Source organism: Coenobita brevimanus, chromosome 70, assembly GCF_032717465.1.
Source record: "Coenobita brevimanus isolate Jiangsu-jjx chromosome 70, ASM3271746v2, whole genome shotgun sequence".
NCBI classification, from domain to species: Eukaryota; Metazoa; Arthropoda; class Malacostraca; order Decapoda; family Coenobitidae; genus Coenobita; species Coenobita brevimanus.
Genome location: NC_137023.1, coordinates 38792085 through 38815497, shown reverse-complemented (window position 1 = coordinate 38815497; position 23413 = coordinate 38792085). Strand labels below are relative to the sequence as shown.

The 23413-nt window shown below is 43.7% G+C and overlaps 1 protein-coding gene across 1 annotated transcript in view; it reads right to left on the bottom strand.

Annotated features, from left to right (window-relative positions):
* Positions 1–246: 246 nt before the first annotated feature.
* LOC145406424 (lachesin-like) overlaps positions 247–23413 on the bottom strand; it is a 50480-nt gene continuing 27313 nt past the window's right edge. The window contains exons 2-6 of the mRNA XM_080277580.1: positions 12589–12749; positions 6903–7113; positions 6025–6143; positions 1881–2058; positions 247–395 (exon numbers count right to left, since the gene is read on the bottom strand). Coding sequence (XP_080133706.1) covers positions 247–395; positions 1881–2058; positions 6025–6143; positions 6903–7113; positions 12589–12749 — 818 coding nt within the window. The remainder of the gene's footprint in view (positions 396–1880; positions 2059–6024; positions 6144–6902; positions 7114–12588; positions 12750–23413) is intronic.

The following is a 23413-nucleotide window of genomic DNA, read 5'->3' as shown; positions in this document are numbered from 1 at the left end:
CTGTAGTGGGTGTCTGTCTCCTTTTACAACACCGTGGCACTCCTCAGTCACTTCATTGCGACTGACGGTGCTGGAGTCACGGTCTATTATTATTATTTCACACATCACAAAATCACTGACGAAAGACGCACGGACGCGGCGGCATTATCACTGTTTCTGCTACACGATATTCCATGCTAGGAGGAAAAGGGGAGGGGGTCTAATTGCTGTTAAAGGTGCGAGAGGAACAGCTCAGTGGTACAGGAGTCAGGTGGCGCCGTGCAGCAGACTAAGCAGCGCCGTGATGAGCAGCAATGGGATGACGTGGGTCCTCTGCTGTGCGGCTGAGGTGGTGGGTTTGGGGGGCGTCTTGGAGGCTGAGTTAGTCCCGCTCTGCATTGCCTCGGGGTGCTCACCTGGCCGAAAAATTAAAGGTTTAGACAGGTGGAAACGAAACACACCGACACACATATGGAGGGTATTAAGAGGCCACACACACACACACACACACAAACACACACACACACACACACACACACACACACCAGGGTGATCCTCACATCGTATACTGAACCCAGTGCTTTGGAGATGTTACTGGAGGAGATATTAATGAGGAACGTGCCTTATTAGCAAGAAGAAAAGGATTCAGCTTCCTGTCATCATCAGAGGATTAGTGGAGACCGTTTTAATCCTCAAACAACGGAAGACCATTCTTAAAATCGTCTGTCCGTCTGAAAACACAATTAAGATTTTCGTTGTCGTTTGAGGGTTATATAACTCGCATATCAGGAGTTTAGCTATTTCAGGAGTAAGGGCCGTATCACTAGAGTTGAGAGCACAAAGACGTGGACGAGTCTCTAGTTTTGAAGATAATTTCTGAAGTGCCTGTCGATAGTGGACCATTTCTGACCTTTCTCTATGACTGGCGTTTTAATTTAGTAACGTGGAACTCAGGCTAATTGCGGGCAAGAACAACTGCTATTTGCTAGAGGACTGCGAATCATTGAGAGTATGCCAACACCTACGGGCACCCATTTCTAATAATACGTCCCTTACTGATTACTGGATGACATGGGTGGCAGGAAAAACACAGGAAAGAGTTGTGTGTGTGTGTGTGTGTGTGTGTGTGTGTGTGTGTGTGTGTGTGTGTGTGTTTACTTTTTTTATCCGGGAACATATCTAAGAACGGCTCTGTCCGTCTGTCGTTCACTAACAGTTTTCAGACACGAACTGTTTCACTCCCGCTAACTTAGGAGACATTAGCAAACCCCATACCTGGGCCTTCACTCTCCTGTTTCACGCTTATGGTAGGACACTGAGAGTCCAGAATCTATTTTGTCATGCTGTGTTTATTTATTTCTCTATCGTTTTGGACTACACAGCAGGATGGGCTCTATGTGGTCCGAAACGTAAGGGAAACTCGGCTCTTTCCTGTTTTTCCCTGCACCGACTTCAGAATGCATATCATTTGGCAGAGATTACCCCTTGATCCACGTGACGTCTCTTACTGCTTTATTCTTGCATCCCCAGGCGATTTCATTCAACTTAGGAGAGCGCGAGGGTACTGAAAGGGTAAGTCTATCTATAACCCCTCCGGTCCGAAGAGTCTCTCCAAGGTGAGTAAAAGCGACTGATGGTAGCAAGAATAGGCAGTGCTCTTTTTTTGCACTAACTTGGCCTAAAGCTGCCATCTCTCCATCTTTATTAAGACTAGAATATGAAAATAGTCACGAAGAAGTGCTACTGGAAGAATGCGGAGCTGTGGCATTGTGTTGTTCTGCCTCTGAGCTACAGGTAATAGACTACAAAGCGAAGAAAATTTAGGCCAAGTTAGGGTCAAAAGAACGATAAGGATGGCGTCCTCGGGTACTAGGGGTTAAGATCCGTTCCCTGAGACCCACCGCTAAGGACGTGGAGCATGACTGAGGCGGTCTTGAGGGAGGCGGGGGCGCAGGTGTAGTTGCCGGAGTCGGTGAGGGAGACGGAGGGGATGGTGAGGGTGCCGATGGAGGTGTCAGGGGGGCGCCGCGCCACGGACAGCACGCGGTCACTGTTGCCCTTCACCACCCGACGGTCGCCCTGGGGAGAGAAGGGTAGATAGATGGTTAAGTAGATGGTTAGACAGACAGACAGAGAGACAAAGACAGATAGACAGATGAGTGGATGGATATATGGACAGACAGATAAACATATAGCACAGATAGACAGGTTAGGCAGCACGCGGCTGAAGTAAACAAATAAGTATGTAACCACAGAAGTAAATGAGTATGTGGCCTTGTACAGTATATATATCTGTATGTGTGTATGTACGTATGTCTGATGTATGAAGGCAAGAGGGTCGGCATGAAGATTACTAGTTAACAGATCAACACAGACAGACAGACCGACACAGATACAGACCCAAGCAACGAATTACTGATTAATCTAGAGTAGGTCAACACTTCAAGTCGGTGGATAGTCTAAGAAAATGAAATCGATAAAAGATACCACTGTCTTGCCACAACAGCCACCAATACATGAGAAAAAAGGAGAGAAATAAATAAGTGAATGAGAGAGAGGGTGAAACGAGGTATTGGGTAAGAGGGAAGGGAGGCTGGAGAGAGAAGAATGAGAATGAGTGAGTGACAAGATAGGAAGACAAAATGAGCAAGTGAAAAGAGAAAATGGTTGTGTGTGTGTGGGGAGGGGGGATGGAAGGAGATGACAAGAAAAGGAGATAGAGATTGGGTGATTAAGTGGCAGAAGACAGTGTGTGAGGGAGAAAAAAGGGCAACAGACAAAGAATAGATGAGTGACTGACAGGAGACATTGTGTGGGGGGAAGGGAGGGAGGGATAGAGAAGAGACTGAGTGAGTAAGAAGATAAAATGTGCGTGAAAGAAAGAGAGAAGGGGAAGAGATAGAGAAGAAGTGTGTAAGTGGCAGGAGACAATGTGTGAGAAGGAGGAGGGGGGAGGTGGGAGTAGAAACAGATTGAAGTGAAGCGGAAAATGGGATTGAATATAGTAGGCCTACGTACTCCTATGCTAGTTTATGCTCAGAAGGGAGGATGGTACAGAGAGAGAGAGAGAGAGAGAGAGAGAGAGAGAGGGGAAACTGTATGAAAACGAGAGGAGAAAATAAAATGAGGAGCGAAGAAGTGTGAGAGACAAGAGAAAAAGTAGATAGGATGATAGGATATGGGTTAACCAATGGACGTTGGGGACACAGACATATAAATAAATGGATGGATGGATGGATGAATGGAAAGACTAATAAATACAAAAAACCGTATAAAGACTGACACAAAGAGCAAAACAGATTTACAGTAGATACGAAAAGTAAACAGGAAAGAAGACAATTTGACAGATAATTTGAAAGAGGTGACAGATTTTGAGAATGGGGAGAGAATATTAGTCAGAGGGAGGTGAGAGGCTTAGGAGGACTACAGAGGAAACGAAAAGGGTTATGAAAGAGAGCAGTAGTGAGGGGAGTGGAAAAGGTGTGAAAGAAACAGAGGGACAATTGAGTGTGGAAGTATGGGGAGGGAGAAAAAGTGGCAGAAAGAATGGGAAAATGTAGCTGTGTGAGGAAGGGGTGAAACTGTGTGAAAGAGATGAAGGGTGAAGGTGCAGGGAGAAAATTAGACAAAATTGAGCGTGGGAGTAAGGGGTGGAAGAAAGAACGCGACAGGAAAGAATTTGCGGGAGAGAGAGAGAGATGGGGGAGAAAGGAATGAGTGAATGTGAGAAGAGGTGAGAATAAGTGAAGGGAAGTTAGAGAGAAAGCGAACTCGGAGTGAGAAAGAAAGGAGAGAAAGTTCCCCCAAAAAATAAAAATAAAAAATAAAAAAGAACGCGATAAAAGCTTGCAGAGAGAGATGAGGGAACGATGAAGGACTGGGTGCCTGGAAGTAATGAAAAAATGTAAGAGAGGGGAGAGGAGAAACTGTGAAAGAAACAAAGGGAAAAACTGAGTGTGTGAGAGCGCAAGGGAAGGGGAAATGAGTGTGAAAGAAAACAAGGGAATGAACTGACGGAGATGAAAGAGAGGGGAAAGAGTGGGAGGGATGGGGAGAAAGGGAAACTGGGAGAGCAGAAACAAAGGGAGGAGGAAAGACCGTGACAGAAAAAGGGGGAACAATATTAACGAGTGAGTGAGAGGAAAAGGTGTAAGAGTGAGAAAGAGGGGAGGGAGAGGGACAAAAAAGAAAGACTGCAAAGAAGAATAAAAGTAAGAGGAGAGTGAAGAACGAAATGTAACTGGGAAGTAGAGGTGAAAAAGTGTGAGAGAAGGTAGGGGGGAATGTGATAAAATTAAGTAGAGAGTCAGGGAAGGAAAAAAAAAAAAGTGTGACTGAAAAGAGGGAGAAAAGTGATGAGAGAGAAATGAGGTGGAGAGAAAAGAGTAAGGGGAAGAGGAGAAAATATGCGTGAGGGCGTGACGAAAACTGATGGGGAAGAGAAGTTTTGAGAAATGGACAGAAAAATGTGTGAAGGGGAAGGAAATATAGGAAGGACGAAAGAAACTGAGAGAAAGAAGAGATGAAAGACAGAAAAATGAAACTGTGTGTGAAGAGGAAAATTATATGGATGGATGCAACAGAGACAGAAAGAAAGGAAGGCATAGAGAGAGAGAGAGAGAGAGAGAGAGAGAGAGAGATAGAGAGTTAATCAAAGTAGGTCTTCACCAATCTCTCTAGGGGGTTGCGACAGTTGGGGAGGGAGAATAAGAGTAGACGCGTAAATATACATATAGATATTAAATAAATACAGACAGACTGATGGATAGCCATGAATATTTTACATATATATATATATATATATATATATATATATATATAGAGAGAGAGAGAGAGAGAGAGAGAGAGAGAGAGAGAGAGAGAGAGATGGACACAGATAAATTGATAGAGACGAAAAAGCAGACATACGTATAAAAACTGGCAGTGTGTGTGTGTGTGTGTGTGTGTGTGTGTGTGTGTGTGTGTGTGTGTGTGTGTGTGTGTGTGTGTGTGTGTGTGTGTGTGTGTGTGCTTTTCTCTGAGTACCAGATGTACACACACACAAACAAAAGCCTATAAATAATATTATATGTGTATGTGTAACAGTGCTTGTGTAAATTTATTTGGCCACAACAAAAAAACTACACCAAAATCAAAACACAAGCCAATCAAAAACTTTAAAAAGCTTTAAGCTTACGTGTGCGTGTGCATGTTTCTGTTACTACGATGATCTAACTGTTCTATCGGTCTATCTATCTATCTATCTATCTACTGCCTAACGCCGCATCCTATGTTGAGTGGCCTCAACTAAAAGAACCTCCAAACGTTTCTGTCCCTACTCAGTAACAACCCTCCTTCTCCAACACACCACCCTCTTATGTCCTAAACCCACATATTCTCCTCTCCTCATCCTTCCACTTTGTCCTCCTAAGCTTACATACTTTCTTATCTCTCCACCGCGTCCTCGATCTCCCTCACCAACTCCTCCAGCCATCTCATTCTCCCATAATTCAAAACAAAAACTTTAAACCAAATTACAAACAAAAGGGCAAAATTATTTCCACCCCCATCCACCATGAGCGAGGGACTGGTATCACACCGCCTCTTGAACAGTCTGCCTTTGACGCCAGGTCCTGCATGTACTACGCCCCCCCCACACCCACATAGCCTCTTATTAATTACTAGTGCACTTTTGTTGGGGTGTGGATGGTGGGTGACGCAGGGGGTCGAGGGGTAAGGTGTGGGGGGAGGATTTGGAATGGGTGAGTGGTTTTGTGTTGTGTGAAGTGGGTTGAGAGTAGAAGTGTTTGTGTGTGTGTGTGTGTGTGTGTGTGTGTGTGTGTGTGTGTGTGTGTGTGTGTGTGTGTGTGTGTGTGTGTGTGTGCTTATATACTTAGTGATAGATAAGGGTAAGAAGTACACACACACACACACACACACACACACACACACACACACACACACACGCACACGCACACACACACACACACACACACACACACACACACAATAATATCCAGTGAAGCAAATCCACAACACTGGACTTTCACTAACGGGAGGACTTACGTGGTACCAGAAGATGTAGGTGGGTTCCTGAGGCGCGTCTGAGATGATGCACTTGATGTTGACCGTGGAGCCGCTCTTCACATACAGGTCACTCTCACTCGCTATTTTCACGCTGGGGGCTGAGGAAGAGGAGAATGAAGAGGAATAGCAGGAGAAGGAGGAAGAGAGGGAACAGGATGAAGAGGAGGGGCAGGAAGAACAGGAGGAGGAGTGTGGGAGGAGGAGGAGAACCGAGGTTGGGGGGAAAGAGGAAGCAGGAGGAGTAGTTAGAGAAGAGTGTAAGGGAGGAAGAGGAAGATTAGGAAGAGATGGAGCAGAAGTATGGGAGAGGGGGAGGAAAGAAGAACAGAGGGGAAAGGAAAACGAAGCAGAAGGAGCAGTGAGAAAAGAGGAGGGTAGGAGAGGCGGAGGGAAAAAAGGAGGAGATGAGGACGAAGATGGGGTTAAAATGGGTAGAGATATGAGGCAAAGAAGTGCAGGCATAAAATGCAGCGTGGACAGAGTTTGAATGAGGGCGAGAGTAAAGAAAGTACAGCATGAAGAGATAGGAAAGGGGAGCAGAGACAGAGAGGAATTGAGATTAGTGACACAAACCAAATTCATATTATTCAAAATCACACAACTTAGGTAATATATCATGATCTATTTTTAAAAAATTTTCAACCCGTCCAAAGGTAAGCACTTCTGTATTACCCTAGACAAAGTGTAAACCGAAGGCACATATGCTTTTGTATTAACTCTAAATTCTTTTCCCTGCCACAGTGGACTAGACATTTGCTGAATACCGCCAGGATATTCTGACCAAGTGGATCAAGGTATCTACCAAATATTTACTAATGGATAATGCATAGGCCTATTCAAAACTGCTGATGACTCACTGATGACTCTAAGCGTGACGAAGTGGCTCATCTTGGGTTCAGTTGACACCTGACACTCATAGCTGCCGGCGTCCCTCTCCTGCACGAAGCGAACCTGCAGCGTCCAGGTCTGTGTGGGCGCCTCGTGCCACGCCGTAAACCTCTCGTCGGAGATGAATGTGTACCGGTCAACCGTCAGGATGTGCGAGTCACGGTTCCTGATCCATGATACCTGTGAAGAAAGAGAAGACTTAGAATTAATGCCTATCGACTATACGACGGCAAATAAAGCTGACAATAAATCTGAGCCTCGACGTGAACCGCGTGTTTAAGATCAATGTGTATCCAGCCACCGTCAGGACATGTGATTCGCGGTTGCTGATGAAAAATACCTGCGGGAGAATCGCACACACTGACTGACACTGATAAGGATTCACTTCAGTTTGGGGTATCCTGTCCTCGTCACACAGAGGTCGAAATCGGATACAGGCCTTATTCCAGGTGGTCTAGTCGGGAAGCTAAGCAGTACCCATCCCTTATCGCCGTCCCACACCAAACGTTACGCAAGCCACACAGCGTATGTGTGCTACGTGTCTTTAAATCGGAGTGTGTTTATTTAATGACGGAACTCACACCACACGTTATGCTCCGTACACCACCTAGCGTAGCATCTGGTGTGAGTTTAGAATGCCTTACACCTTTTCCTCGTTGATTTTGTCTAATATTGCTTAATACGTTCTTATATCGTACTGTTGACGACGTACGGTGGGTCAAAATCACTCAGGAAAATGTGCTATAAATCTTGTTTGTCAAATATAATACGGCTCTATAAACAGAGCCAGAGCAGCAAGCACACACGAACAGCCGCACCAGAGCCGCAGTAAAGCTAAAACGTCCCCCCTCGCACACACCTGATTAGTTACGGCCTCTGCATCGCCATGGGTGGCCTCACTTGCACCTCCCCTCCTAAACACACACACATACACACACACACACACACACACACACACACACACACACACACACGAGCGCGCGAGTCACGGCACCTCAACCACATTACGAATCAATACCTGCAATTTTAGATTCCCCGCACCTCCAACACGTCAGTCACTAACTATAATCATCATCTTTTATCCCACTAATAATGCATCATTTCTTTTTGCACGCCTTATTTTCCAGTTAATTATACAGCAGCTAGAATAAAAAAAAATACAGATAATGTAGTCAACACACCACCAGTCATTTATTATCACAATTATCATCATCATTAACATCATCATCATCCAATGAACGGGTAGGTAAGGAAATTATAAAACATACATCCGTTCAATCATCATTTAATACAGAATCTCGAAAAACAAAACTCTAAGGAATCATAAACAATGTTGAGCCATTCATCATCCAGAAACTCCATCTAGGAACAGGGAAAGGATGTAAAATGAAGGAGGTCTCATATCTACAAAAGCATACGTTTATTCTCATATCTAGTCTCTAATTTAACTTGACCTTTAGGCTAACCAAACCGAACCGAACTTAGTCTAATCTATCCTATCCTAACCTAATCTAACTTATCCTATCCTAATCTAACCTAAGGCTAAACCAACCTAACCCAAACTCAACCTGGCCTAACCAACAGACAGCAAAAAGATAGGTGAAAAATCCAGTGTTCCTACTCCTCGAACGTGGGATTCCAACAGTTCCGGATTCGCAATGGCAAAACACACAGTCAGGCAATCTGCGAACCCGTGTGCAAGGCTGACTGGGGTTCATATCACGTTACCGGAGTCTTTCAGGTCACGCTCGTAAGAAGACGTCACGCACAGTCAGTCAGTGAGCCGTCATCGATCAGACTGTCAGTTTAGTGGCAGATGCCCTTTCACCACTGCCGGACAAGGTTAACTTTCTTCAATCCCACGACTTATATTTCATTCCTCGTTTCACCTGATTATCTTATTGAGACTGGGATAGACTTTGGAACTGGAGTAGGTTTGATAGATTGTTCCTTAACCCCTTCACTGTAAGAGGTCCCCCGAAGAGTTCATCCTTTCAGTCCGATAACGTACTTTATATTTCATTCCTCTCATCGGACGATTTTTATTGAGCTTGGGATAAACTTGTGGAAATGGGGAAAGGGATGGGGAGATACAGCCTTCATTAACACTTTCACAACATGATCTTTTAAAAGTTTAGGGTAGTACTCAGATAGCATTATTAATTAGAAAAATCTAACATCGAATTCAAAGGGCTAGATCGACCAATGTTTTTACCTCTGAGAAATTGACTCTCACCATCAAAGGCTCGCCAACACATCCTTGCTGGCTGTGACGCTGCATGGTAATACACGAATAATGTATTTATAGGACAGATACCAATACAGATTAAATTTCAGGAATATACGAGAAGGAAGGAATGAGACATGTTCGTAAAAATAATGCTGGCAGGAGATTGTCATTAACTTTTGCTCATGATGGAAGACTTAAGGATAAAAGTTCGCCTCCTACTTCACTGGGTCTACTTGGCAATTACAGTATGTCTGTCACTTCCCTCCCTCATGCATTCTATCAAAGAGAATCACCTATGGGCTGAAAAGAGTCCAAGCTTCTCTCAGCTTATAGGAACACTTGCCATCAGAGGAATACGAGGAGCAGAAATGGTAGAATATTAGGGCAACTTTAGTCCTTCCCTGTACCTAGCAAGAGAGGAACCCGAACAGGTGCAACGGAGGTAAAACTCACAAACATATAAAAATCCTTCCAGTTCCCTGTACGAGAAAGCAATAAACAGCCATGCCAGGCACACACACACACACACACACACACACACACACACACACACACACACACACACACACGCAATAGAAATCCCTCTTATTCATCACATTAAAACAATACACGGAAATACAGATCATCCTTCCATCTCCCCATCGTCCCAGGAGCCACTAAATAACCTCATCAAGATCCACGACCCAGAAAAAACACAGGGAAAAAACACACAAAACAAACATCGCTCCGACCCTCGTCACTCTGGGCAATAAATTAACACAAAAAACGACACCGCCACCAAAAAACAAAGGTCCCCGATATCAGAGCCAAATTTCCAATACCACTCCCCCCACTTGACGTCAACACAATAACACAGGAGGGAGGGAGGGAATGGGAGAGGAAGGGGAACGTGGGAGAGAAGGGAGGGGAAAGTGGGAGAGGGAAGGGGAACGTGGGAGAGATGGGAGAGGTAAGTGGGGGAGGGAAGGGGAACGTGAAGGAGAAAGGAGGGGAAAGTGGGGGAGGGAAGGGGAACGTGGGAGAGAAGGGAGGAGAAAGTGGGGGAGAAGGGAGGGGAAAGTTGGGGAGGGAGGAGGAGGGAAAGGGAGAAAAAAATGGTGGGTCCTTTGAAAACCTTAAGCGACACTCGATGGCCCTGTGTGTGTGTGTGTGTGTGTGTGTGTGTGTGTGTGTGTGTGTGTGTGTGTGTGTGTGTGTGTGTGTGTGTGTGTGTGTGTGTGTGTGTGTGTGTGTGTGTGTGTGTGTGTGTGTGTGTGTGTGTGTGTGTGCGCGCGCGCGCGCGCGCGCGGATTTACTCGCTTATTTCCTATGGAAGTAAAAATCTTATCTGTAATTTCTTCTGCAAAGGGTCTATGTCGTTATCAGTGACCTGCGTCTTTTACCGCTAATATATCAAGATTAATAAATACGAGACCAATAGAATAACAGCGAACCAACAACTAAATCTTTTATTTTTATTTTTAGGTGTCACTAAAGGTGGTAGGTGGTGGCGACCATCATCCACTCATATGATTTAGTGCTGCCTACTTCTTCCTTCACCTTTATCATTCTTTTTCTGTGTCTGCCCTTTTCTCTTCCTATTTCTCCCATATTTCTTGTCACTTTTTATTACTCTTCTTTCCTTTTCAGGTGGCTTTACACTGAGTGACAATCCTAATGGTTCGCTGTTAGCCTGGAAACCATTTAAACGCTGAGTGGTAACCAACCCATACGTGTTCCCTACATGTCAACAAGTAGGTTGGCGGAAGGTTAGTGTCCCTCCCTGTAAAGCTACTAACTCAAAGACAAACTGCCATCCATTACGGGGTATCTGGCTATAGACAGATAGTTATAAAGGTGTCACAATATCCTTACAGTTATGAACTATCCGCTCTCTGGATGTGGAATCATCTCTCGCAGCGGCCCATTCCGTCAGTCACACTCTCAGGTTATTCGGACACAAAGTGATTCCGTAGAAGTTTAGCGATGGCTCATATTACGGCACTCATAGTCCAGGATCTATCTAATACTCTTGACTTTAATTTAGGCATGCTGCATCAGAAATGAAAGGGTTGTTGCCAAGAATGTAAATAAAGGTTGCAATATTTAGGCATTGTTACAGAGAGGCATTATTTAAAGCCTGTCACGCATAGGTCATCATCGTAATATATATTCCTGCTATCCACAAACAATTACTTTCTGTTTACGGAAGAATTCTGGTAGAAAAAGGATTAATGATGTGATTACCTGACCCCACCGTCTTGAAAAATCTTGGAGTGTAATTAAACCGTCTGGGTGTTGCAACAAAATTAAGGCGTTAAAGCTCGTGCCACTGTCATTCCATCTATTTCTTTCTATCTATCTATCTACCTATCAACACCTAACTGCCTTAATTCCGAATAGGTGGCCACAAACGAAATGCCTCCAAGTCTCCCTGTCCGACAATAGGCTACCCTCTCTCCAACTCACACCAACTCATATACCTCTCCCCACTCCATTCCTCCACCTCTTCCTCTAACTTCCCCCTCCTCACCTCCTCCCTCCCTCCTCCATTCAAACTACCTCATATAAATAGCACATCTGATTTTTTTTTGCTCATTCTGGATGAAATATTATTATATATTCCGCGAAGGCTCGTTCTATATATCATCTTTATACGTCTATTAAATTACTCAGGCTTAATAAAGAAAAAATATGCCACAATCTATATCAGCTGCATGAATTTTAAAACCGATGTATAATTAAACTATTTTTATAATTTTTCCAGTAAAGCGTAATTTTTAACATCAAATTATACGTTTACCTGAACAAAAAATCAGGAAAATTAAAATGAAAACGTAAACAAGTTCTTATTTACATGCACCAAACTGCCCTCACTTTTATTTACGTGCAGTGCGTCGCACGCATACAGGTCCTGATTTACAGTATACTGCTTTCGTTCCTTGTGTGTGTGTGTGTGTGTGTGTGTGTGTGTGTGTGTGTGTGTGTGTGTGTGTGTGTGTGTGTGTGTGTGTGCCAGAAACCACCTATCTTCCTCCTCTGTTATTATATGTCGTACTTCTTTCCATCATTCTCCACATGACACATACTTCTCTCTCTTCATTCCCCCACCTCGCATTTCTCTTTCTGCTTTCTGTCTGTTTGTTTATCACTGACACACACACACACACACACACACACACACACACACACACACACACACACACACACACACATACACACACACACACACACACACATTTTTATCAACACACAATATTCTCTTCTTCCTTTCTCAACTTCTCGCCCACTCTCACCGTTTCCGCATTCCTTTTTTTTCTCTTACATCTCTCTTTTACTCTTCTCTCTCTCTCTCTCTCTCTCTCTTCTCTCGCATAACATCCATCTCTCTCCCACCCCTTCTCTTTCTCCTCAATCTCTCTCATCCCTTATCTTCCCCTACTCACCGACTTATTCCCTAAGTTCTTGATCCTGCAGGGGAGGTAAGCGTGCGCCCCCAGCTGCGTGGTGACGTTGACGGGGGAGTTGGGGTGGAAGTGAGGCCCTGGGAATGCTCGCCGTCTGTGTCGCCCTCGCCCTCCCTCTCCTCCGCCTCCCATGTCCTCGCCTGCGTGAAGAGGGAAGGGAAAAAAGTTGTTATTATTATTATTATTATTATTATTATTATTATTATTATCATTTGGTTCTTCCTTACTTCCTGCTTCCACATCCTAGTTTGAGTGGTAGATGGAATTATTATTATTATTATTATTATTATTAATTTTTTTTCTTGGTTTCCCTCTCCTCCGGCTCCATATCCTCGCTTGGGAGGGAAAAACCTTATTATTTTTTTGCCTATATTCCTCCTCCACCGCCTGTCAAGTCCTCGCCGGGGTGTAAGGGAAGGAAGGAGGGAAGGAAGGAAAGAAGGAAGGAGAAAAGGAAGCAAGGAGGGAATGAAGGAAGGAAGGAGGGAAGGAGAAAGAGAAGGAAGGAAAGGAAGAAAGAAGAAAAGAAAGGAAGGAAGGAAGAAGAAAAGAAAGGAAGGAAGGAAGAAGAAAAGAAAGGATGGAAGGAAGGAAGAAGAAAAGGAAGGAAGGAAGGAGGAAAGGCAAGGAGGAAGGAAAAAAGGAAACAGGGAAGGAAGGAAGGAAGATAGGAAGGAAGGAAGGAAGTATTCAAAGTGTATATTTCTGATCTTCTACGATATTACTCAGCTCAAATAATCCCACGGCAGTCAAAAAGGCTAAAGAAATTCTAGGTCTCGCTCTCCTCCGCCTCCGACATCCTCAACTGGACTGGAAGGAAGGAAACAAGAAATTATTTTTTTTTTATCTCCATCCTTTCATGTCCTCGGTCCCTCCCTCCTCCGCCTTCCATGTCTTCGCCTGAGTGGAAACGCAGAAAAAAGAGGAATTAAATTTCTTATCATTATTAGTTTATTTTTATGAGTTAGTATTTTCCAACCCTATTTTTGGAGAGAATAATTTCATAATGATGATGATGATGATGATGATGATACAATTTTAGGTTAAGAAATCCTACGCCTCCAATATCCTCGTCTGAGTTGGAAGAAAGGAAAGTTTTTTATTTATTTATTTTTTATTTTTTATGGTTCAGAAATTCTCGGCCTCCTTCTCAAACCTCCAGTGGAAAGTTTTTTTTTTTTTTTTTTTTTTTTTTTTTTTTATTTCCATTTTTCAAAGTTCTCGATCTCCCTCTCCTACGCCTACTACGTCCTAGCTTGGTTGGGAAGGAAGGGAATTTTTTTTTTTTTTTTTTTCAAGGGGGAAATATTTCTTGGAAGGATGATTTTCTTACGAAGATTGTGTTACTGATGTAAAAAAAAAAATGCTTTGATATTTCTGAAGAAGGGTATAATTGTTTTCAGGATGAAGGGTGAAATTCTCTCTCTCTCTCTCTCTCTCTCTCTCTCTTTCTCTCTCCGAAGTGTAAAGACAAAGTTTTTCAATTAGTAGTGAGCCAAGACGATCTGATTGGGATCGTTTTATCTGCGCTGTCTGTATTATTCTCTCTCTCTTTTTCTCTCTCTCTCTCTCTCTCTCTCTCTCTCTCTCTCAACGAATGCCATCAAGATCAAATCACTGGAACCTCCAAATTTATGAAGTCTGTGTAATGGCGTAACTCTCTCTCTCTCTCTCACCACTCCCGCTTCATTTCTCGGTCCCTCTGCCATCTATCACTTAATCTCTCTCATCCTTCACGCGTCTCCTCCCCAGCTCACCCCTCATATATATATCGCCTTACTTTTTTTTTTTTTTTTTTTTTTCAATAATCTTCCTCTCCTTTTTCCAGGTCCTTTATCTTTTTCCTAACCCACATATACCTCTTTTTTTTTTCTTTTGCTTTTCTTTTGAACGTTTCTCTTTCTCACGTGCAATTTATTTACATGATTTTTCTCTTACTCATAAATTTCTCTTTTTACTGAGTCTCCTGTCTCTCTTGCACACATTTTTTTTTTCTTTCACAAATGGCGTCAATTATTTTCTCACACAGTTTTCTATCTATTTTCCCTCAAACTCTTACTCTTTCTTTTTTCTATTAACTTTCTCTCGTACTCTTTTTTACAATCGTTTTCTGATACACATTCCCCCATTTTCTTTTAATGTAACTTATGAACAGAGACAAAACTATCTTCCCAAACTCTGACGATTGCATAGCGGAAAAAACGAACCCATCTGAAACAGTCACGAGTAGAGATAGGGTTTTCACTGCATTTCGTCAGTTGTAAATTATCTTCAAGCGATACTGGGAAGACAGGTATTTCTCTGACTTTCACTTTATTCACACTAACACAAAGCGATTTTATTCAACTGATTGTATTCCTCAAAGGGTTATTATTGCGTTATCTTCCAAATTTAAGTCAAACGGCATATGATTTAGTGTTCGTTGAGAAATATTATAACATCTTAAATGTCAGAAATGATCTCAATTAACTTTTTAATTTCTAGTGACGCATTTACGTATTTTTTTCAGTTTAACGCCAGCCGATTTTGTTTATATGGGAGAAATATCAGCAAAGTAACGTTCTCATTTATAAAGCCCACTTCAGCTGATTTATAAAATCAGTTTTTAATACATTTATGTAGATTTATTAACACATTTTTCACTCTTTTCTGCTGTTTCCTCCTTGTTCTTTTTCTCCCTCACAATGTCAAGGCTGATTATGAGTTGTTTCTATTTTATTGTGCACTGTATGGGAAAAGTCACTATTTTTTTTTTTTAATTAAATCATTAGTTAACACATGTGCAAAGACAAAGAACCAAATGTTATGTTAAAATATATATATATATATATATATATATATATATATATATATATATATATATATATATATATATATATATATAAAGGAGCAAACATCAATATCGGTTCATTTCCAGACCCTAGGATATATTATGCGGCGATCATCTTGTGGCTCTCCTTTTTTCGATGTTTTCCCCTCTCTGTCTGTCTGTCTGTCTGTCTCTGTCTCTCTCTCTCTCTCTCTCATTTCAAGTTCCCCTTTTGTAAGTCCTTCATATCTTTCTCCTGCCTTTCACACCCTCATCCAATCTCATCCCTTATACTTTCCCCTTCACCTTTCTCTCTCTCTCTCTCTCTCTCTCTCTCTCTCTCTCTCCCTCTCTCTCTCTCTCTCTCTCTCTCTCTCTCTCTCTCTCTCTCCTCATAAGGTGCTCACATTCTTGCTCACATCCGGGCTAATGAAGGTGATCAGTATTGGAGCAGCTCTGAGATTGTCTTGTCTTCCTCCTTACTCCTCTCATTTATTCTCTCTCTCTCTCTCTCTCTCTCTCTCTCTCTCTCTCTCTCTCTCTCTCTCTCTCTCCTATGCAATCACTATAACCATAACTAATGGCCTTCTCTCTCACGTCTGCTTCCATTCTTTCTCTGTGTATATCTATCAATCTACCTATCTGTTTATCTATAGACACATACATATATATAGATAGATAATTATTTGGGTCAGGAGTAGCCTCTCGTCATTAAGAGTTACTTATAGCATACTGTAATTATGGGAGTTAATGTAATGGTTAGAGGTAATAATGAATACATTAAAGGGAACAGCAATGTAACTATCTGAAGCTGAATATGACGTGATAATGATATATGTGTAATGACGTAAGTGGCGATATAATGGGGGGAAATTCCTGATAAGGCAAAGAGGTAATTACAAGCATTCCATGTAATATAAAGGAAAGGTGATGTAATGGCGGGTTTAATATGATGAGGTGTAAGTACGGCTGTTATGTACAACTGAGTGGAGTGTGAAGCAGTTTACAGATCTTTCGCTGCTCTGGACGTATTTGGGTATTTCCTTCACGCTGCCTCAAGATCATGTTATTTAGCAGAAGGAATTGCTCTCTAACTACAGCAATTATCCCCACCTGAAGAATGTCGTTTTGTGGTGACGTGAGTATAATAATTTTGGGCGTACAAGGAAGGAGAGAGATTGTATATGATGAGATAATTACGGTTGTTCTGTGTAATGGCGGATAAGGTGACGTGTGATGTGTGTAATTCCACCTTTTATGCGACATCCTAGCTACTCCTACCAGTACTACCACCACTATATTTACCACCAGTACTACCACCACCCAATCTACCACCACTACCACCACCACCCAGTCTACCACCACTACCATTACCCCAGCCTGCCATTACCACTATCCCATCCTATCTACCTCCACCCTCGCCATATCCTCTGACTAAAAGGCTGGGATAATCCATCAAGGAGGGCCATCGATCCTTCTCTTCCTTGCCTCCTCTTCAACACCACCTCCACCTCCACTTCTACCTTTACCTCCCCCTCCACCTCCACCTCTAACTCCATCTTCACCTCCAAATCTTCCGCTATCATTTCTCTACTTCCGTCTCTCCACCATTCTCTCTTCTTTTCTTGGTCATACCTTCCTAATGATACTTTCTCTTTTTTCTCTTCTATTATTCCTCTCTCTCTCTCTCTCTCATCCCCCGTCACGCCTCCCCTCCCTCGTGTCACAAGCAGCCCTTCCTGCCGTCAATACTCTTTCCCTTTTCCTTCCTTCCTTCCGTTCTTCTCTTCCCGTTCGTCTCCAATCCTTCCCTTCTACATTCTCTCTACGACCTTTTCTCCTCCTCTCCCTCTACGTCTATACTTCCTTTTCTCTTATCTTCCTTCTGTGCCTCATACTCTTTCTTCGCTTTTACTTCAGTTTTTCAGTACTTTCGTATCACTTTCCTTCTTCTTTCCCTCTCCGTCTATACCTCTTTCTTTTCCCCATCTGTATCTTTCACACACCATCTTTTCATCCCTCCATCCCGCTCCTGCTGATACCTTTCTCCGGTTAGTTCCTCCTCTTCGCGCCCCTTAATTTCTTTTTACACAACTTCCCTTTCTTCCTCTATATCTCCTCCTGTATCTTCTCTCTCTTGCGTCACCATCCCTCCACCTATCATTCCTCCCTCCCTCCCTCCCTCCCTCCTCTCACCATCCGCTTCTCCCTCCCGTCTCTATCCTTCCTCTCATCACCATCACCTTCTCCTCCCATCATCCCTCTCATCACCAACTTTCCCCCCCGTCTCTCCTCCCGTCACCACCAGTTCACGTCCGCCCCCCTTCACCTCCCACCTCTCCCCTCTCTTCCCATTCATCCCCTCTTCCCCTTCCACTCCCCCTTCATCGCTGTCCCTACCTGCAATCCGCCTCTCAGTGGGTGATTAACAAGCCCTCTGGTAACGCCCCTGCTAATATTAGGCCTTCAATAGCAACAATTTGCCACACAAAATATTTAGGAACAAACTGCTTGACGACGATTGGATCCAGTGAACGTAAGCGGAAATAATTCTCAAGTTATTTCTTTATAAAGTTTTCCTGCCTTCATACCTCAAACGTTTTCGACCATACGTTTAATAGCATGAACTGCATCACTTTTTTTTTTCATTTTTACATACCAGACAACGACATTACCTCCTTCAGTATGGCGACGTCTTCCTAGTCATAATTCTTCAGTTCCAAACGATCAAGTCTAGCAAGGTAATCTCGTAGGTAAGTGGTTAATGAAGACTTATACATTCACCGACTACAAGTTTTTCCTTACAGTGAATAAAATCATCAGGTGGCAGCGATAAAATGAAAAAGAGACATTCTTTCGCTGAAGGGGTTAACTTTACATACTTAAAATAGCCGCATTCACAAACTGCGTATGTAACCACACTAACAGTCGAAATCACAGTACCAGTTATTCCTTGACAGTTTATATGGCTTTGTAACAAGAAGGTCAAGATAATCACAATTTTTTCCTCTCCTGGCCACCAAGTTCACCTACACATAGTACAGGCGCGAAAAGAAAGATATGATAAACTCCGAAAAAAAATATATATATACTGAGGTACACAGATGAACATAACTTACGGTGTGTGTGTGTGTGTGTGTGTGTGTGTGTGTGTGTGTGTGTGTGTGTGTGTTTATACACCTACCAATAAATAGCTTTTCTTTTTATAAAATTTTTAAAAGTAATTATCCTGCTTCTCCTCTCCTTTTGCTTCTGCATAAAGGTCTAAAATGTTTGTGATTCTACTCTCTCTCTCTCTCTCTCTCTGGGTACTTCCTGAATGGCTCCGGCAAGGGAAGTTCGCATCTACCATTTACCAATCGCTCTCCAGGGAACTGCTAAACCAAGGCTTTGAGAGGAAGTTGGGGAAATTCTTTAACAAATTAGGTCTCAAGGCTGCACTGTGCGGGAGATACTGCGAGAGAGAGCTTATGTAATGCATGAGGGAGGGTTGTATGTCGTGAGCGGAGGGGTCGTTACTGAGGAGGGGTGTGCAGCGGGTTGTAGGAGAGACATGGTTGGCGAATGGATACGAGAGGGAAGTGTGTCACAGAAGGAACTGACAAGCATTATGTTTCTTATCTCACGGCCACTCCTCACAGGATGCTGCGTCAAGAAAAAAGTGTACAGATAAATTCAAATAAAAGAAAAAAAAAATGACTGCTAGATGAGGCAATAGTTGTACTGATAGTGTTTGTCTGCATATTACCTATCTATCTATATACCCGGTACACATATACAGAGAGAGAGAGAGAGAGAGAGAGAGAGAGAGAGAGAGAGAGAGAGAGAGAGAGAGAGAGAGAGAGAGAGAGAGAGAGAGAGAGAGAGAGAGAGAGAGGGCATTAGCACCAGCAGGAGCACACCAGTCCGGAATAAACATTAGGGCAGTACCATCCGACCCGACACGCCCGCCATCTGTTGCCAGGGCAGGGAAGCTGGCAGGGGTGGGTCGATGAGGCGTGTGTGTGTGTGTGTGTGTGTGTGTGTGTGTGTGTGTGTGTGTGTGTGTGTGTGTGTGTGTGTGTGTGTGAGAGAGAGAGAGAGAGAGAGAGAGAGAGAGAGAGAGAGAGAGAGAGAGAGAGAGAATTTTCCCTGGCCCTCCTACATTTTTCATTTTTTCTTTCATTTATCCACTAACTCATCTGTATTGGGAGATGAAAATGCCGAGTCCACGCACGTACCAATTCTCCAAACTTTACCCCGCGCCTCGCTATGACGAGGCGCTGTCACCTACATATGAGCATCTATTCACTGCACGGGATGGTCCTGCTGCGGCGGTTGCTTGCCTGAGGTTGATGGGTCTGCTCGGTCATACTGACTGGGGTTGATCGACAGTTTCTCGCATTCTCTTTAATTTTCTTTCAAATTTTTCTTCACCTGTTATCTCTTCCTGTTCCCCTTACTTCCTTTATCTTTTTCTCTGTTTCTCTTACGCTTCTCTCCTCTCTTCGTCTTTCAGTATGGCTTCTTCCTGATTCTCTCTCTCTCTTTCTCTCTCTCTCTCTCTCTCTCTCTCTCTCTCTCTCTCTCATTTTAATCTCGCTAATACAAACCCTTATATTAATTACACAGAGACAGACCCCTCGCAATGAACAGGTTAATGGAGACTGTATTTAATCTCCTAAGGTCGTAAGTCTCTCCTGAAATGAATGAAGACCCTCATTTTCGTCGGTAAAGGAAGCTCCCTAACACCTCTTCCCAAGCGATATGTTTTGCTCATTGTACGTTACTACTGTCCTTTGTGTTGATTAAATTACTCATATTTCCATAATATAGTAACAGTGAAATACTAAGAGTGATGTCAACGTACTGGAGGGGTTAAACAGGTACAGACAAATTGATAAAGATATAGACAATGATAGATAAAAAAGAAAAAATATATGGATAGATAATTATACAGATTAAATGGCAAATAAAACAGAAAAATGGATAAACAGAGACAGAAACAGATAAAGACACAAACATTAGACAGGAACAAAAGGCAAGCGAGGGGTTCAAACAAACGACTCTCTCTCTCTCTCTCTCTCTTTCCGTTCACTAATCTTTCTTCCTTTCTTCACTCCCCTTCTGCTTCCTCTCTTTTTTCATCATTCCTTCCTTCCTCTTCCTTCCTCTCTCCGTATGTCTCTCCTTCCATTCTCTGATCTTCCTATTTTCATTCCCTCCTTTCTTCTGTCTTCCTTCCCTCTCTGTCTCAAAGCCTGTCTTCATTTCCCTTCTCTAAAATTTCTTCCTTCCTTCCTTCACTCCTTTTATCTTCCTCTCTCTCTCAACGTGCCTCTCATTTCTCTTCCTTGCCTTAATCTTTATCCCTTCCTTCTCTTTCTTCTTCAGTCATCCCGGGTCTCTGTCTCTGTCTGTCTGTCTGTCTCTCTCATTTATCTTTCTCAAATTTTCTTTTCTTCTCGTCTGACATCGTATCCCCCTTTACTCCCTTTCTGTTATATTTCTCTCTCTCTCTCTCTCTCTCTCTCTCTCTCTCTCTCACACACACACACACACACACACACACACACACACACACAAAACGTTTCTCATATCCCTCCTTCCTTCTTTTCTCCTCTCTTCATTCTTCCTCTCCCTCTCGCACAGCGTCTAACCTTTTTCTATATTTAATATCTCCACGTACTTTCACCCCCCTAACACACGCACACACACACAAATTTTTTTTCTCTTCCATTTTACATCTTCCTTCTCTCTCTCCCACAATGCTCCTCTTTTTCTCTTCCACTCACGTCTTTGTTACTCTCTCTCACAGCATCTCTCTCTCTCTATCTCCCTTTCTTTAATCTCAACTTCCTTGCTTCCCCTTCCTCCAATCTTAATTTTTTCCTTGCCACACTTCTTTGCTCTTCCTTTTTTTTTTTTTTCCTTCCTTCTCTATACACTCCCTTTCATCTTTCGCTCAAACTATTTCCTGCAGTCCATTGTGTTTTGGGCCATTTTTCAGCGCCACTACAAAGGCAGTACAAATTATGGAGAGAGAGAGAGAGAGAGAGAGAGAAAGAAAGAGAGAGAGAGAGAGAGAGAGTTAATGACCCACATCACTGAATTAAAGGGACAGAAGAGTTCAAGGAAAGATCACTGAAAGAGAGGCAAGAGGATTGAGAGAGAGAGAGAGAAAGAGAGAGACAGAGAGAGAGAGAGAGTTAATGACCCAAATCACTGAATTAAAGGGATAGAAGAGTTCAAGGAAAGATCACTGAAAGAGAGAGAGAGAGAGAGAGAGAGAGAGAGAGAGAGAGAGAGAGAGAGAGAGAGAGAGAGAGAGAGAGAGAGAGGTAATCAATACAGTATACCGTGACCAGCTATACACTTAAGAGTCCCCCGTAACCTTGACTAGGAGGGGGGCACAGAATCGGGGGGGGGAGGGGCGGTGAGGCAGTTAACCGGGGGAGGGGGGGCAGTGAACCGGGGGAGGGGGCAGTGAACCGGGGGAAGGGGGGCAGTGAACCGGGGGAGGGGGACATTGAACTGGGGAAGAGGGCAGTGAACCGGGGGAAGGGGGGCAGTGAACCGGGGGAGGGGGGCAGTGAACCGGGGGGGAGGGGGACAGTAAACCGGGGGAGGGGGACATTGAACTGGGGGAGAGGGCAGTGAACCGGTGGAAGGGGGGCAGTGAACCTCGGGAGGGGGGCAGTGAACCTGGGGAGGGGGTAGTGAACAGAGAAGGGGGGGGCAATGAACCAGGGGAGGGGGGCAGTGAACCGGGGGGAGGAGGCCATTGAACTGGGGAGAGGTAGTGAGCCGGGGAGGGGCACTGAACCGGGCGGCAGTGAAGTGTGTGTGGGGGGGGCAGTGAACCGAGAGGCGAGGGCTGGATTAATGGGATTTGTGGCAACGGAGACAGGGAGGCACAGAGATAAGCCGCAGAAGGACAGACGCTAAGACACAGAGAGGTTAGAGGGACTGGCCAAGGACAGAATGAAACAAAGTAAAAGACAATGAAAGATTGAAGGAAAAGAGGTGGAAAATGAAAGACTGAAGACAGGAGGTGAATAAGGAAAGACTGAAAATATGGATGAAGAATGAAACACTTAGGAAGAAAAGGGATTGTCAGTGAGAATGAAAAAAAAAATAAAATCAGCAAGGAAAGACTGAGGACAAGAGGTAAGCAAAGAGAGGAAAAATATGAAAAGACTGAAGGAGAAAGAATATAGAAACTGAAAGACTGAAGGTGACGGAAGAAGCGGAAGGAGGGAAGAGAATGGAGGGATGGAGGGAGAGGTTAATGTGGAGAAATGGAGGAAAGGCAAATGATGAAAACGAGATGGAAGATGAGAGACGAGGAAAAAAAAGGAAGGGAGGAGACGGAGTGGCAGGGGGAGGAAGAAGGATGCAGAATGAGAGAGAGAGAGAGAGAGAGAGAGAGAGAGAGAGAGTTTGGGGCTAAAACAGAAGAAGGGAAGAGAGGACGAAGGGATAGGGGCAGGGGGAGGAAGAAGGAGAGGGGGAGTGAGAAAGGTTGACGAAGAAGGAGAGGAGAAAAAGGGAAAGAGGAATAGAAAGGGAGGGGGTAATGGTAAGAGGCAGAGGGAACGATGAAGGAAAATGCTATGAACAGGATGCAAATAGAGAGGAAGAAGAAAGGTTATGAGAGAAAGAGTGAGACCAAAAGGAAGAGGGGAAAGGAAAGGGGGGGGGGGAAAGGACGAGAATGAAATGAAGGAAAAAGTATGAAAAGAAAAGAAAAATATGACTTGAACGAGGAGAAGGAAGATAGGGAGGGAGAAGGGAAAGGGAAGAGGGGAGAAGAGGGAGGAGGAGGAGGGAGGGGCGGAAAGGAGGGAGGGATCTGACAGACAGACAGACAGGGAGAGTGGGATGGGGACGGCAGAGGAGGGATGAAAGGTTAGGAAGAGGGGAGTGTAGGGGAAAAAAATTATTGCAGGATGAAAGGGGTTAAAGTGACGTGTGGGGACGGGTACGAGGGGAGATGCGAGGGAGGAAGGGAAG